At 44.1% G+C, this 13876-nt stretch overlaps 2 protein-coding genes across 2 annotated transcripts in view; one reads left to right on the top strand and one right to left on the bottom strand.

Annotated features, from left to right (window-relative positions):
• LOC147696883 (cyclic nucleotide-binding domain-containing protein 2-like) overlaps positions 1-13876 on the bottom strand; it is a 636311-nt gene that overhangs the window by 97075 nt on the left and 525360 nt on the right. The window lies entirely within an intron of this gene.
• Positions 334-13594, top strand: LOC147696884 (uncharacterized). Its single transcript, XM_086933576.1, has 3 exons — positions 334-437; positions 9287-10605; positions 13563-13594. The coding sequence occupies exons 1-3, from the start codon at positions 334-336 to the stop codon at positions 13592-13594; spliced, it is 1455 nt and encodes a 484-aa protein (XP_086789702.1).

The raw sequence follows: 13876 nt of genomic DNA, 5'->3' as shown, positions 1-13876 counted from the left end.
TTAATGTGCAAAATGTATTGTTCAGTGAGATGCAAAGTAAATTAAGTCTTATCATAAGATCTTAATGTAAATGCCTAACCCTCTTATGTCATTACTTCTAGTTTCCAATGCTTTTTTTTTAAATTGTGGAGTGATGGGAAACTGTTCCCCGCATCTAAGTTGTGCTTTAGCAAATACATGTGTTACCACTCCTGTATTTTCTATCTACCAACAACAGCTGAAACAACAGTTGCAAGCGGAGCTCATTATACAACAGTGACAAGAGTATCCACCAACTATAACCATAACTGGGATACAGTGGTAACACTTGTGGGCAATTCATAGATAAGAGCCATGTCCACAGCTCTGCCCACAGAAAAGACCACAGCTGCTACACACTACAGACAACACCACCAAAAGATGCCACAAAACCAGACACCAAAGCAACAGCAACAGCTGTAATCACAGCAGGGATAACATCAGCAACAATAATTGAATCAGCAGGTACCAAATCAGTGACTACAGTTATCATGACATTTTGGGCCACTTCAGCTGTCATAACTGCAGGAAACACAGTCCTTCAAATGCCACACAGTAGTGAGCACAGACGAAAGCAAAGTTGTAAGCAATACAACCACCACCGCAGAAGCAATGGCTGCATTAACAACAGCATCAACATTTGCAAGAATAGCAGGCACCACATCAGTGAATACAAATGTAAAAATTGCAAGGACCACACCAGGGACCACAGCAGTAAAAACTGCTGCCCTCAAACAAGGTCAATAATAGTGATAACAGTTAACAGCAGGGACAACAGCAATTTACAGCTACCATAGAAGTGACCATAGCTGTAACTAAATTGGAGATTTCAGTGTGAAACACTGTGGCCACCACTGCAGAAACAAGAGCATTGGATATAGCTGCTATCACAATAAGTACAAGAGCAGCAACAGCAGTGGATGTTAACAGCTACATCCAGTTTCCTTTACACCCACAATTGTTGCGAGCACAGCAAGGACCACAACAGTGGTGACAGCTGCCTACAGAGCTGTCCTCACAGCCGAAAACACAGTTGTAAACATAATTGACACCATAACAGGGACAACTACAGCAGCCATAGATGTAACCCCTGCAAAGACTAAAGCAACCAAAACAGCAAGAACAAGTGTGTTCATAACAGCAGTGACTATAGCAGCAACCAAAACTGCAACTACAGTAGTGACAAAAACAGCCACCACCATGGTAGAGACAACAACAGGAGCAGGTAGGAACTCAAACATCAAAGTAGCAACCACAACTATAATAATACCAAGAATCACACAAACAACCATAGTTGCTACGACAGCAGTAATAACTGCCAGCAAGGTATGTACCACAAGAGTAGTCACAGTTGTTACTACAACAGAAACATCTTCCAGAAACAACAGCTGCCACAGAAGGATCCATTGCAACAACATTAGTTGCCACCACAGCAGGGTCAACTACTGGCACAACAGTCACCATCATAGCAGCATAAGCTGCTACACATCAGGGTCCACATTAGCAAACACAGTAACAACAGCAACATTAATCTGTAATCTCAGCTGTCATCACAGCAAAGAGCAAAGCAGTAACAACAGTTGTATCTGGAGGGATACAGCCTTAACCATCGCTGCAGCATAGCAGCAACAATAGTCTTTTCCACAGAAGGGACCACAGTAGAACAAACAGCTGTAACCACTGTAATACCAACAGCTGCAACAATAGTTACAGGCACAGCAACAACCACAGAAGGGATTATAGTTTTTACTATAGATGGGGCCACAGTACCAAAGTGCCACCATAGCATAGCCACCATAGCAGGTATATCTAGAATGATCCAACAATAATAACACTAAAGTCTACACAAGTGACAAGTGCAGCGACAGCAACTTTCAGAAAAGCAGGGACCACAGCAGTAACCACACCTACTAGCATAACAGGGACCATAGCACAATAACAGCTGTCACAAATGCTGAATTCATCGCCCATATAACACATTCAACATCTTCCCAATTAATTTTGGACTCTGCGCTGTGTTTCATTGGGGGGATTTGAAACCATATACATTGTTCTCAGTGTGCTAAAAAAGCAAAACAAAATCAACATTCTGAGTCAGTCTAATGGTAAAAGAAAATTAAAAAGACAAATATAAAGAAAGAGAGCATTTGAAGACAAATTATAAAAGGAAAATAGGAAAGCTTACCTGTGAATCCTAACTTCCTAACTGATAAGAAATAATAATTGAAATCTAGCATTAGATTTAACATTCTCCCATGTTTATGAATTGTTTTTCTGATATTTCTGTTGGAAGTTACACATTTATATACAAAAATAGGGTATTGGTCGATTTTGTTTCCTGGATGTGAGAAATTCCAAACTAGTTAATGAACAGATATGTTTCTTTACATCATTAGTCACTATTTCTGGGGGTTCTCTTTCATGCAATCTTTCACATAATTCCTTTTCTTTTTCTTTATAGCTAATGTATTGTGATGCAATAAAACCCACTTGTGGGGCATTATGTGGCTTTCCTTGGCGGAGTCGTGCATACTTGATTGTCAGCTTTACCTGAGGTGGAAAGTCAGGATTCATTTGCTTTTTAGTAAAAGGCTGTGCTGAGTAGGAGCTGACACAGTCATATCTGCTCTCCACCCCTGCTCCCCGTCTCACACTGTCCTCCTGAGGCTAGGGTGAGAGTGAAGTTCTTTTTCCCATGACCTGTGAACAGTCAGGTCTGGGGAGAAATAATGGGGTGCCTCCTGGCCCCCACACTGTTGGTTTCTCTATCCTGGGAGATTGGGGTCCCTTAGTACTCTTATATTGAAACAGGTCACCTCTAGGACTTCCTTGGTCCTGGGACTCCATTAATTATACGGGACTCCAGGGCATGGGGACCCCGGGGCCAAAAGTGAATCTGGAAGGAGGGTTCCACACATGCCCCTTACATGAAGATGTGCACTGAGTCAAACCCATGGTCAATTTCCAAAATAGCGGAGGGGCTCCACATGCTTAATTTCTTGAGTTTTAAAAGGGGACAAGGGCACATTTTTCCAGCTCCATACCTTGGGCCCCCATGAGCTGATTTGGAGGATTTTTGGTTCATTTTACTTCTGGTGATGAGCTCAAGCACCCTCCTTCCCACACTTCTAAGCCCCAGAGCCTCCTTGCTGTTTTGCAGGGCGCTTGGAGTGGAAATGGAGTTTTGATCTTTCCCAGTTTGAAGTCTAGTGGCATAAGGGGGAAAGCACCACTGGTTCTGGGGAGACCCATCTAGTCCTGGACATAAACTGCAGAGATAATTATTAACAGGACATCAGGTGTCTTCTTCGTCCAGTTATCCATGTTTCTGCTGATGACGCATTCTAGGTGTGGTCTTGCTTACTGTCTCTTTCTTGTGCAGGGATTTATAAGTGTCAGTGGAAAGATCTAGATGCAGGCACGCAAGGCCAATTTTAGTATGCCACCCCTGTACAAACCTTCCAGCACAGCTTTCTGTTCTGGGACACTCCATTATGCCAGAGACCCTTTTTCCCTGCTAAGAGCTACTGCGCCCACCCAAAGGTGAGGCCATGGAAATGGGCAGCAGCCTCACCTCTGTGGCCACTCTAAGCCAGTTCAGCTACAGCTCCCCTCCCTCTGAGATTTGAAGCACCCAATCTAGAAGGATAATTGAGAGATGTAAGAAATCAGCGGATTGGTTGAGAAGGGTGGAAGACAAACTCAGGCAACAACTACAATCCTTGTCAGGGTGAACCACACAAGACACAAAATTAACCTGAATTTAACCCTGTGGGAGCTTGGCTCAAAAGCAGTCAGGCTTAACTTAGAGGCAATGTGAAAAGCATTTATACAACAGCCAAACAAAAGTATAGTGAAAATACAACACAAAAAAAGTGAAACCTATTTAGAAAGATAGAGTAAATTTCAATAAATAAAATGACACCAAAACAAAAAAAATCCAACCGGTAGAGCTGAAAATACCTATTAACAAACGGTTAATGAATATAGCGCCAAGAAGCAAAAAGCGCATCTCAAGATTATCTGGTTGCACCAGACAGGGTCTAAGTCACAAGTTAAGGTCAAAAGTGATGGAGTGTGGTAGGATACATGGACTAGATTCATAATGCTGAGGAGTTACCTTCTCAAGTCCGACACAAAGAGTTCCATTTGCATTGGAAGAGGTTGCAAGGAAGAGGCTTTTGGTGCCAAGATTAGGATGAGCATCACAGACTATTGTTGCTGCAGTGTGGAGCGACAATCATCCTAGAGCTTTGAGTTGGTTGATCCTCATAGGCAGTCGCTTATGGCATGAAAAGCAGGTCTCATTTTGGCAGTCGTAGCGGATGGTGATTGTTGGCATGAAGAGCTGGTGCCACTGGAGCTTCACAATGGTGGTTGTCGCAGGCGGTAGACTTTTGGTGCAAACAGGACCGCTCATAGTCATAAAGAGCCCAAACTTCAAGTTATTCGCCTTTTTCTTCAGGAGGAGCTCTCATTGATGCCAAACAAGGGTTAGGTACCAGGGGGGCACCTCTTGATGGTCAGAACTCACTCCAACAGAGGCTAGCCAGGTCCAGTTAGTGTTGGTCAGCTAGGCACTTACAGGGAGGCCTCTGGAAGTTTGATGTGCCCCTGTAGCTCACATATGAGGTCAGTCAACTGACCATTGGAGTCAGTTTGGATAGCCTGGGATCAAGGCAAGCACGTCCAATCTTCCTTCTGCAGACAGCAAAGCAGTCCTTCAAGCAGTCGGGCGATCCTTCTTGTGAATCTTCCAGAGGCGGAGTAGTGTTCTGTAGAGTTCTGAAGGTTCGATTTTTATACCTGGTGCATCCTTTTTGTGGGAGAATTCCCTGACCTACTCTTGAAACTGGCTCTGCTCAGATGTTCCCATTCCTGTGGCCCTGGTTCCAAACTGCATAGGGTGACAAATGGCAGGGCAGGCCTGGTGTTAGGTTCCTTTGTGTGTGTGCTACAGGCAGATTCCTCTGAAATGAAATCCAAGCAGGAGGCAGCTCCACCCATGCCATCCTGTCTGGAAGGCCCTCTCCCCTCACACCTAGGTTTCCTTTGTCTCATTGTCTGAAAGCAATACACAAACTCCAACAGGAGAGCCATTCACAGTCAGGTGGCTCCAGACACTGACAGATAGGCACGTACAGTAGGCTTGAATAACAAACAAATGCTAACTTTTCAAATGTAATAAATATACAACTTGCTCCCCTCACACTTCTTTGTTGCTTGATAATACAAGTACATGAATCAGGACTACTTCTGATTATGTAGGTTTATTTAGTTTCACCCTTTACTTTTCAATTTCAAATACAAAAAGATTTTTTCATTGCATGTTTGAGAAACACACGAAACATGTAACACTTAATAACAAATATGAAAACCATGAATGACAACACAATAATTTCAAAAACATCAAATTCAACAAAAATGAAACAACACATTGCACATTATTTTAGTATTGCAGCATTTGTTCAAATACTCAAATTGGAAACAGAAATGCCGATATCAAAAAATACTCCTTTTCATAGGATCATTGAAGGACAAAGAGTCTGAAAGAGGGCTAAATGGATACAAATCAATGAGTCCAAATCGCAGTAAATCCTGTTTGTTTTGTAGCCTTCTTTGACGCATTTCGAACCCGTTAATTGAATGAACAGGGTCTCATCAGGGCCTTGTCACGTCTATATCTGTAGCTTTGCGTGTAGCCAGATTCAAAAGATTCAACAGCCTTCTAGCTCTGTAACTGTCTCTGGGAACTCTGTTTGTAGCACCGCTGCTCCTAAAGTGTGTCTTCGTCTCCACCTTATTTTCTGTCATCTGTTTTTGTATTACTTCTGGGAATTCGATATATGGCTTGTGCTCCCTTAAAGGGAAGCGTCCCTCGGCAGGCGTGAGTCTGCTCTCTTAGCGTTGCGGTTCTGTTTTTCTTCAATCTTTAGTCATAAAAACGAGGAACGCCACTGAACGCCGGCTGGAACGCGGAAGTGCAGAACGATCGAGCGCTGAAGGCTGTTAGATGCTTCAACACCGAGCTCCTCGTTTTTATGACTAAAGATTGAAGAAAAACGGAACCGCAACGCTAAGAGAGCAGACTCACGCCTGCCGAGGGACGCTTCCCTTTAAGGGAGCACAAGCCATATATCGAATTCCCAGAAGTAATACAAAAACAGATGACAGAAAATAAGGTGGAGACGAAGACACACTTTAGGAGCAGCGGTGCTACAAACAGAGTTCCCAGAGACAGTTACAGAGCTAGAAGGCTGTTGAATCTTTTGAATCCGGCTACACGCAAAGCTACAGATATAGAAGTGACAAGGCCCTGATGAGACCCCGTTCATTCAATTAACGGGTTCGAAACGCGTCAAAGAAGGCTACAAAACAAACAGGATTTACTGCGATTTGGACTCATTGATTTGTATCTATTTAGCCCTCTTTCAGACTCTTTGTCCTTCAATGATCCTATGAAAAGGAGTATTTTTTGAGATCGGCATTTCTGTTTCCAATTTGAGTATTTGAACAAATGCTGCAATACTAAAATAATGTGCAATGTGTTGTTTCATTTTTGTTGAATTTGATGTTTTTGAAATTATTGTGTTGTCATTCATGGTTTTCATATTTGTTATTAAGTGTTACATGTTTCGTGTGTTTCTCAAATATGCAATGAAAAAATCTTTTTGTATTTGAAATTAAAAAGTAAAGGGTGAAACTAAATGACCCTACATAATCAGAAGTAGTCCTGATTCATGTACTTGTATTATCAAGCAACAAAGAAGAGTGAGGGGAGCAAGTTGTATATTTATTGTTTTGAGAGGGTCCAGCCCCCCCCACGTCCCGGGACCTAACTCCTTAAGCTTTAGCAACTTTTCAAATGTGGCATTTTCAGAATTGTAACTTAAAATCTGGCTTTACTATTAAAAATGATTTTAAATTACAATTTAGTTGAGTTTGAAGATAGTATCTCTATCTTCTCCCAATCTGAAATTAGCACTTATTAATAAGATAACCCAGTTTTAGGATATGGGAGAGTTAGACCTTTTGGCAGTGTAATCAACTTTAGAAGTTTTTCACTGCAAGGACATGTAAAACTTAAACACACATGCCCCACTTTTAAATAACCTTTACCCTGCCCGTTAGCTTTTAAGGACTACCTTAGGGGTGACTTCAAAAAAGGAAGGTTTAGGCCTGGGTAAATGTGTACTTTGCCATGTGGACATGGCAGTTTAAAGAGGCACTACAGGCTGCAGTGGCAGGTCTAAGATGTTTTGCAGCACTACTTCAGTGGATGGCACCCGGAGTGCTGCTGTCTACTAGAAGCATTTCATTTACAGGTCCTGAGTACAGGAAGTACCATTTACTAGGGGCTTACAAGTAAACAAAATGTGCCAATTAAACCCTGTATTAAGGAGACAACACAAGCACATTAGCACTGGTGAGCATGGTTAAAGAGCACAGAGTGTTAATGCCAACAAAACGAGTTCAGCAAAGTTAGGGAGTAAAAGCAAAAAGTTTAGGGAATACCACACTGAGGATGTCACGTCTAAGAAATGGACAGGTCCCGGTGTTAGCTACATGTGCCTGTGACAAGGAATGCCCCTTTGATGATAATCAAGTCACTGGGCACAGCCCCGGGGACATCTCAGAGCCTCTTCTATACTGTCTGGGATCTACACACATCTCACTACAGGGGAGCCGTCAACTGTCAGGTGATATCTGGAAAGGCTTTAGAGGTTTTAAGTAGGAAAATGGTAACTTTTTAAAAGCACCTTTTGCTTAACAGACACAATTGGATTTTACTATTCGATTGACTTTTGAATAACTATAAAAATGAGCCCCTAATAATCTTTTAGTAGCAAAAAAAGCCTTTATTAAATGTAACAATGTAGTACAGTGTTTCCCTGTTGAAGCAGCCAGCTATTCTACAGTGAAAATAACTTTAGCTGGTATTTCTCTTTAAGGACATGTTAAGGACAAGGATAGGTAAGACACAGCATACTCGTGAAGTTGATCAATTCCTTCCTGTCTCATCTGTCATTCAGAAATGATATTCTTCAGCCCATTCTACCCTTGATTTTGCCAGGACATATTCTGCCATCTCTAGAATTTATGATGCTTATCAGCATATTTCCTTTCATCCATCCTCCCTCGATTCTATAAACACATCCAATTCCAGGTACTTTTATTAGGCCTGGCATCTGTTCTCAGATAATTCATGAAACTCTTGAAACATGTTGATGGATCTGCTTTATTTAAAGGGCATTCAGGGGTTTTCATTTCCAAATCTGGATGATTTGTTTTTCTGTGTATCTTCTTTTGCCCGCTAGTGTGTGGATGCTTAGTGTGTTTGCAAGAATCTTCATCCTCAGGGGTTCCTCATACACCTGGCAAAATCACATCTTCTATCTTCACGGGACCTTCAGTACATTTGGGAAGTGTTTTTCACGGACTTTTGACACACCTCCCTCCCTCCAGCAAGAAAGTTAAAGTTAATATCCCAGCTGTCAGCCTTGCTGATTTGGGCTAATGCTTCTGCTTGGAACTGGTTGAGGGTTCAAGTTGAGATGGATGGCTGTCTGCTGGTGTTTTTTCAGGCTTGTTAGGAGTCATTACATCTGCAACTCTGACGGATGGAGTACCATTTGCCAAACCCTAAATCAGGACTTTGGCTGCATCCTCGAGTAGGACAATCAAGTTTTGAGGACCACCTTCCACTGAGGTTTTTTCGAAGTTAAAACAAGATTTATCTTCTGCATGGACAACAGTGCTTAGGTGGGCAGGAGGGAGCCGCCTTTTAAACTTTTTAAGATAATTTTATGTCAAGAACGGAGGCGCCTATTATGCCTTCTTTTCTTGCTTTATTTACAATAGCAGCAAGATAAGCAAGAAACCACAACACAACACTGCTTGCGCTCGCTTATTGCCCGTACCTTCGCGCGCTGCTCGCGCTCGTTTACATTCTGTGCCTTCAAGCGCTGTTCGCGCTCGTTTTTCCAATTTGCTCCGGTCCCTTGTAGCTCCCTCTTGTTTCCCCCCCTCGTGCGCTGCAGCGGTTAGTTTCTCCCGCAGCGCGCTCTCCCCCTGCAGTTCTCCTCACCGTGTTTTCTCCGGAGCTTCCTCAATCTGCTACTTCTAACCGGAGCGCTTCAGTGCAGTTTTCGTGCTTGTGGCTTTCCTTTCCTTCACGGTCCCACCCCCGTAGGAGGGTTTGTCCTCACGCCCACGTCCCCCCAGGCTTTCAGTTTAACCCTCTCCTCACTGCCTGTTGTCTCATTAGGGAGGTTTCAAGCTCCCCTGAGCTGGATAATGAAGAAAGTGAGACTTTCGAACATGACCTTAGCCATTTTATTAATGCCTCTGTGGAGTCAGCTGTAGAAGCTTCTATGACTGGTGTTTCTAAGCACATGGAAAATTCTCTCCTGAGTCTTATGACCAAAGCTTTGGCCCATTCTGCGGGGGAAAGCAGAAAACGTAAACTGGTTCCTTCCACTACTATTTCCCAAAATGTGTCACTACTGAGCCGCGAGTTGCCCTCGCATCAGACTGAGGGGGTGGTCCCTCCCAGGTCTCCTACCACGGAGGGGTTTAAGACTGTGGGAAAAAGTAAAACCAAGAGTAAAAATGTGGAGGTTCCTAAGAATCTGGTCATAGACTCCATCCCCAATACGGATGACGATGATGATATGGGTGACACAGATGACCTGGCAGACCTTTTTCAAATTACTGATCCCCCTTCTCCCAAGAAGCCTAGACTTGACACTTTTGCGTCCCAACCTGTGCTTGATTCGGAGGGTAACCCTATGTTTGATCCTACTACTATTCGACACCCTAATTCCACAGAATGGTTTCCCATTCCCCATGTGGGTGATTATATCTCCTCCAAGTTACGTCTTCCCCTGGACAAGTCTGTCAGAGCTAAACTCAAGTCTGAATTATCCAAACCTTCTCTACCCTCTCATATCACTGTCACTCCTTCCATTGATCAACTCCTCCTTACTTTCTTTTCGAAATTTGGCAAGGATCCTCGCAAGGGCGTGGACAGAGCTTGGTCCACCTGTCAGGACAAATTACTAGATGTTGTCGGTCCTTTGGCCCGGGTGCTGGATATGGCGGAAACTGCCCGCCTGGAAGGGTCTGACCTCAATCCTGAGGATATTTCTCTTTGGATTCAAAGATCCTTTTGTCTTTTGGGCAATGCCAACACCGCAATTATCCATGAACGCCGCAAGGGCTTCTTGATTAAACTAGATCCGAAATTGGCGAATCTGGCTTCGCAGGATCCTGGCGTTAAGGCGGATGGTCTCCTTTTTGGTGATTCCCTTATCAAGGACCTCAGCTGCTATGTATCTACTTTTACTTCATTGGACAAAGCCCAATTCTCCATTAAGAAAGTCTTCGCCCCTCTGGTTTTTGGCAGGGCCGGCAGAGGTAGGAACCGCTCTTCCGGCCGCGGTTATCAAAACCAAGGTTCCAGAGGTGCAGCCAATTCCGGCTACCAAGACTACAAGCCACAATTCTACCCCCAACGAGGCCGCGGCTTCCGCGGTCGTGGACAAAAAGGTTTCCGTGGCAACACCAGCCAAGCCAATTCCCAAGGTAAGCTTTTCTCCTCCAATCGGAAGACGCCTGTCTCGTTTTTTTCACAGGTGGCGCACTCTCACAGCAGACCCTTGGGTCCTCAATTTTGTCCAAGGCTATCTCATAGAGTTTTACGCTCCTCCTTTCCAGGATACTTTTCCTCCGCCTCTGGTTTTGTCCGCAGACGTAGCCCAGCTCGTTTCAAAGGAAGTTCAAAATCTTCTTCTCAAACACGCTATCCTCATAGCTCCATTCGATCCCTCCGAGTTTCTAAGCTCTCTCTTTTTGGTTCGGAAAAAGAACAAAAAGGTTCGTCCTGTAATCAATCTCAAGTGGTTAACCAGTTTGTTGTTTATCGCCACTTCAAGATGGAGACCATCATCCATCTCAGGGACACTTTGCGCCCGTCCGACTGGATGGTCAGATTGGACCTTCAGGATGCCTATCTCTCGATCCCCGTTCACGAATCTCACACGAAATACCTACAATTTCAGTGGCTCGGTGTCACCTACCGGTTTTGTTCTCTTCCTTTCGGTCTTTCTTCTGCTCCTTGGTGCTTCACCAAGGTGATGAGACCTGTCGTTTCATATCTACGGTCTCTGAGCATTCGTCTAATTATTTATTTAGACAATATCTTACTCATGCATGCCGACAAACAGTCTCTTCTCGCCAACCTCAGTGTGACTCAATCTCTTCTCCTCGAGCTAGGCTTTCTGATCAACTCAGAAAAATCCATGCTCGTTCCATCTCAAAGTATAGAGTTTCTGGGTTTTCGGGTGGATTCTTCCACCGCTTCTCTGTATCTTCCGCAATCCAAGGTTTCAGCCATCCGTGCGGAGATACGTCACGTGCTCCAGCTCTCTCAGGTGTCCCTTCGTTCTCTTGCAAGGATAGTGGGCCTTCTTTCGGCGTCCATTCAGGCCATCTTTCCAGGCCCTTTACATTATCGGGCCCTCCAACGTTTGAAGATAAGACACCTGCGCAAAGGACTGGCGTATTCAGATCTTATTCAGCTAGACATAGAGTCACGCCTCGAACTTCAATGGTGGATCGACCATTTAGATGCGTGGAACGGAAGAACGATCTTCGCGATGGCCCCATATCTTGTATTAGAATCAGATGCCAGTCTGTCGTGTTGAGGCGCCCGATGTGGTTCAATCTCGACTGGAGGTACATGGTCTCCAGAGGAGTCAACATTGCACATCAATTGTTTAGAGATGCTGGCAGGCTCCTTTGCAATCCGCAGTCTGGCGAAAAACAAGGCAAGTTGTTCCATTCTTCTTCGGATGGACAATGTTTCTGCGGTTCGCTACATAAACCATCTCGGTGGCACAAAACCCAAACCTCTCGCAGAACTTGCGAAAAGCCTTTGGGAATTCTGTCTTCAACACAAGTTGTCCCTTCGGGCGGAGTACCTGCCAGGCAATCTCAACGCCATAGCGGATTGGCATTCTCGTTATCTGCGAGATTCAAGCGATTGGAAGCTTCTTCCCTCCGTCTTTCTTTCTCTCTCCAGAAAATGGGGCCCTTTCTCTATTGATCTTTTTGCTTCCCGTCTAAATTCTCAACTTCCCGCTTTCTTCAGCTGGCGGCCGGATCCTCTTGCTCTGGCGACGGATGCCTTCCTCCAGGACTGGTCTCTCCACCTCAACTATGCTTTCCCTCCATTCCTGATGATCAACAGGGTATTGCTCAAGTCCGACGTCAGTCGACCTCCTTGGTTCTTCTAGCTCCTTTCTGGCAAGCTCAAATCTGGTTTCCTTCGCTCCTAGAGTTGGCAGTGGATTTTCCAATACTTCTTCCTTTCAGCGAAGACCTTCTACTAGACCCTCAGGGTCTGCCCCACGCCTTGATTCTGGATCACTCCCTGGTTCTTACCGCTTGGAAAATTTCCGGTCTTCCTCTTCTGACATCGTCGTTTCACAGGAAGCTTCAATCTTTATCAGTCAAGCTTGGGCCCCAGGTACTTCCTGAGCCTACAAGTCGGCCTGGTCTTTATGGTCAAGCTGGTGTCTGGAACTGTCTGTCGATCCCTCTTCAGCCCCTCTAAGCTTTGTGGTTAACTTCTTGGCCTCAGAGGCAAGCGCGGGCAAATCTTACCGCACTGTTAACCTTTACAGGTCTGCTATTTCGCTAAACCACTGTCCCATTGACAATAAGCCGGTAGGTACTCATCCTTTGGTGTGTCGTCTTCTCCGAGGAGCCAGATTCTCGAAACCTCCATTGGCTAAGTATTCAGTTTCATGGGATGTTAATTTGTTTTTCAAATTGTTTATTTCATGGCCTGACAATGATGCTCTATCTCTCAAAATGCTTTCAGCCAAACTTACCATGCTTTTGTGTTTAATATCAATCAAATTGATCTGATGTAAAGGCTTTAGATTTGTCATCCAGACAATTTTCACCTGGTGTTTTGTTTCAGGTTCACAAGCGTACCAAAACCAATTTACAATCTGTGTTTTATCCCTATTTCCCTTCCCAACCGCAGCTCTGCGTTGGTCAATGTCTCAAATGTTATGAACAAAAAACTGCTGATCTCAGGACCTCCTCTCATTCGCAATTGCTCATTTCTTTTCGCAAACCCCATCATCCTGTTTCCTCTGCCACGCTCGCCCGTTGGGTGCGTTGGATTATGTCCCTTGCGGGCATTGATGTTACCGCTTTTGGTGCTCACTCCGCGAGGGGTGCTATGGCCTCTAAAGCCTTTTGGGCAGGCTCTTGTTTGGAGGATATCCTGAAATCAGCAGATTGGTCAACTGATTCAGTTTTCAAAACGTTCTATTGCAAACCTGTTGTTACTGCTTCTTCTCTAGTGGTTAATATGCTTAGAACAAGCATAATAGGAGCCTCCGTTCTTGACATAAAATGTAGATTTTCCTAGTAATTATGACGGAAAGTCTTAATTTTATTAAAGACACGGAGGCAAATATTATCCCACCTCTGCATTACTAATTATGTCTGTTTCCTACCCTTAGGAACTCCGGCTTTACCACCAGCCTCCTCTTAAGCCTGAATCTTCTTCTACGGATCGCCTCTCTACATCAGGACCCACATCAGCTTCCTGTTGGACTTTTCTCCATCAGCATCCTGCAGTTCTGGGTTTCCTTTAGGATTTGTTTGCTTGGATTATGACCTTTTGCATTTTGTTCGCTATTTTTCCTTTGTTTATGCATTCTAATTGACTTTCTCGCACAAGAAAAGAGGACTACTATACTATCTATATCGTGATTGGTTATTGTTTGTGTTTTCTAATCCCATTGGCCAGTAGTTTTTCTGCTGTGCCTTCTGG

Source organism: Lissotriton vulgaris, chromosome 8 (assembly GCF_964263255.1).
Source record: "Lissotriton vulgaris chromosome 8, aLisVul1.2, whole genome shotgun sequence".
Classification (NCBI taxonomy): domain Eukaryota; kingdom Metazoa; phylum Chordata; class Amphibia; order Caudata; family Salamandridae; genus Lissotriton; species Lissotriton vulgaris.
This window is presented reverse-complemented; position numbering and strand designations above follow the sequence as displayed.